The sequence below is a fragment of the Sinocyclocheilus anshuiensis genome, unplaced genomic scaffold (genome assembly GCF_001515605.1).
Source record: "Sinocyclocheilus anshuiensis isolate Anshui unplaced genomic scaffold, SAMN03320099.WGS_v1.1 scaffold745, whole genome shotgun sequence".
Lineage (NCBI taxonomy): Eukaryota > Metazoa > Chordata > Actinopteri > Cypriniformes > Cyprinidae > Sinocyclocheilus > Sinocyclocheilus anshuiensis.
This window is the reverse complement of record NW_015540128.1, coordinates 651730-653325: the sequence shown is the minus strand read 5'-3', so window position 1 is coordinate 653325 and position 1596 is coordinate 651730. Positions and strand designations below refer to the sequence as shown.

Here is a 1596-nt window from a genome sequence, read left to right as displayed (position 1 = left end):
TTTCTTTCTTTCTCTCTCTCTCTCTCTCGCTCTCTCTCTCTCTCTGTCTGTCTCTCTCTCTCTCTCTCTCTGTGTCTCTCTCTCGTCTGGAGGTCTGCCAGTGGAGCTCTGGATGGAGATCTGGATTTGGCTCCTTTAACTACATTCATTTTTCCTCTTGATTTTGTGGCATTCAGGGTCGGTGGGATCGGGCTGTTCCTGGTGCTGAAAATAATGAAAATAATTTGTAACTACCTTGTTTTCTTGATAGTTGCACAAAGTGGAAATTGCATTGTTGAAAGAGAACAAAAAACACACATAAGTCGCATTGGCATATAAAGGAGTAGTTCACTCAAAAAATGAGAATGTGCTTTAAATGTTCTCAGCCTCAGGTCATCCAAGATTAGGATGAGTTTGTTTCTCCATCCGATTTGGAGAAATGGCTTCCTCCAGTGAAAAAGTGCATCTGCTGTCAAACATCAAAATCCAGCCACATATTTGTTTAGAGCTGTTTAAACGCTGCTTGATCTGTGCAGATTTCTCTCCTGATTCAGACCAGAACACTTTTTCACTGGAGGAAGCGTTATTATGGATTATAGACTCAATGTATTTGAGTTAAAAACGTCTTAATGCTGGATGTGTTTCAGCTTTTGTCTTCTCCAGATGTTAACTGATGGACTGGAGTGCTGTGGATTATTGTGATGTTTTTATCAGCTGTTTGGACTCTCATTCTGACGGCACCCATTCACTGCAGAGCATCCATTGCTGAGACACTGATGCAATGCTACATTTCTACAAACCTGATGAAGAAACAAACTCATCCTGATCTCATTCACTTTATAAAAAAATTGCTTTATAAACGGCAAGCCTAAAACTATTTTATTTAAAGGAAAACTCAGGGAAATGCACAAGTAAACTTCCAAAAGCTTTGCATACTTGATTTTAATTGCATTATACAAGTCGCTTTGAATTATAACTCACAGCATGTTATAGATGATAAAAAAGTAACTTATACTCCGGAAAATGTGGTAATAATATCATTTCCGTTAGTTGTCTTAAAAAGATCATTTACTCAAGTTGTTTCAAATCTGTATGAGTTTCTTTCTTCTGTTGAGCACAAAAAGAAGATATTTTGAAGAATGTTGGAAACCAAACAGTTGACGGTAGCCATCCACTTACATTGTGTTTTTTTTTCATACTATGGAAGTCAGTGGAGACCATCACCTGTTTGGTTCTTCAAAATATCTCCTTCTGAAGAAAGAAACTCGTGGAGGTTTGAGGATGAGTCGTGTGTTGATGTTTTCTGTGTGTTTCTCTGCTCACAGGTGGGAGTTTACCCAAACCGCAGGTGAAGACGGCCTCGCTGGGTCAGGCTGGGAAGGCCCGCTCTCCGTTACTGCCTGTTTCAGTGCCGACCGCTCCGGAGACGGCTGAAGACGGACAGAAGCAGCCAGATGACCCCACCAACGTGAGTCACACACACACACACACACACTCACACACACACACACACAATCATACACACACTCGCATGCACACACACAGGACACACACGCACGCACACGCACAGGACACACACACACACACACTCACTCACACACACACACACTCACACTC

The 1596-nt window shown here is 41.7% G+C and overlaps 1 protein-coding gene across 1 annotated transcript in view; it reads left to right on the top strand.

Moving 5' to 3' along the window:
- Nucleotides 1-1596, top strand: part of dcc (DCC netrin 1 receptor) — a 187354-nt gene that overhangs the window by 183412 nt on the left and 2346 nt on the right. The window contains exon 28 of the mRNA XM_016484514.1: nt 1305-1447. Coding sequence (XP_016340000.1) covers nt 1305-1447 — 143 coding nt within the window. The remainder of the gene's footprint in view (nt 1-1304; nt 1448-1596) is intronic.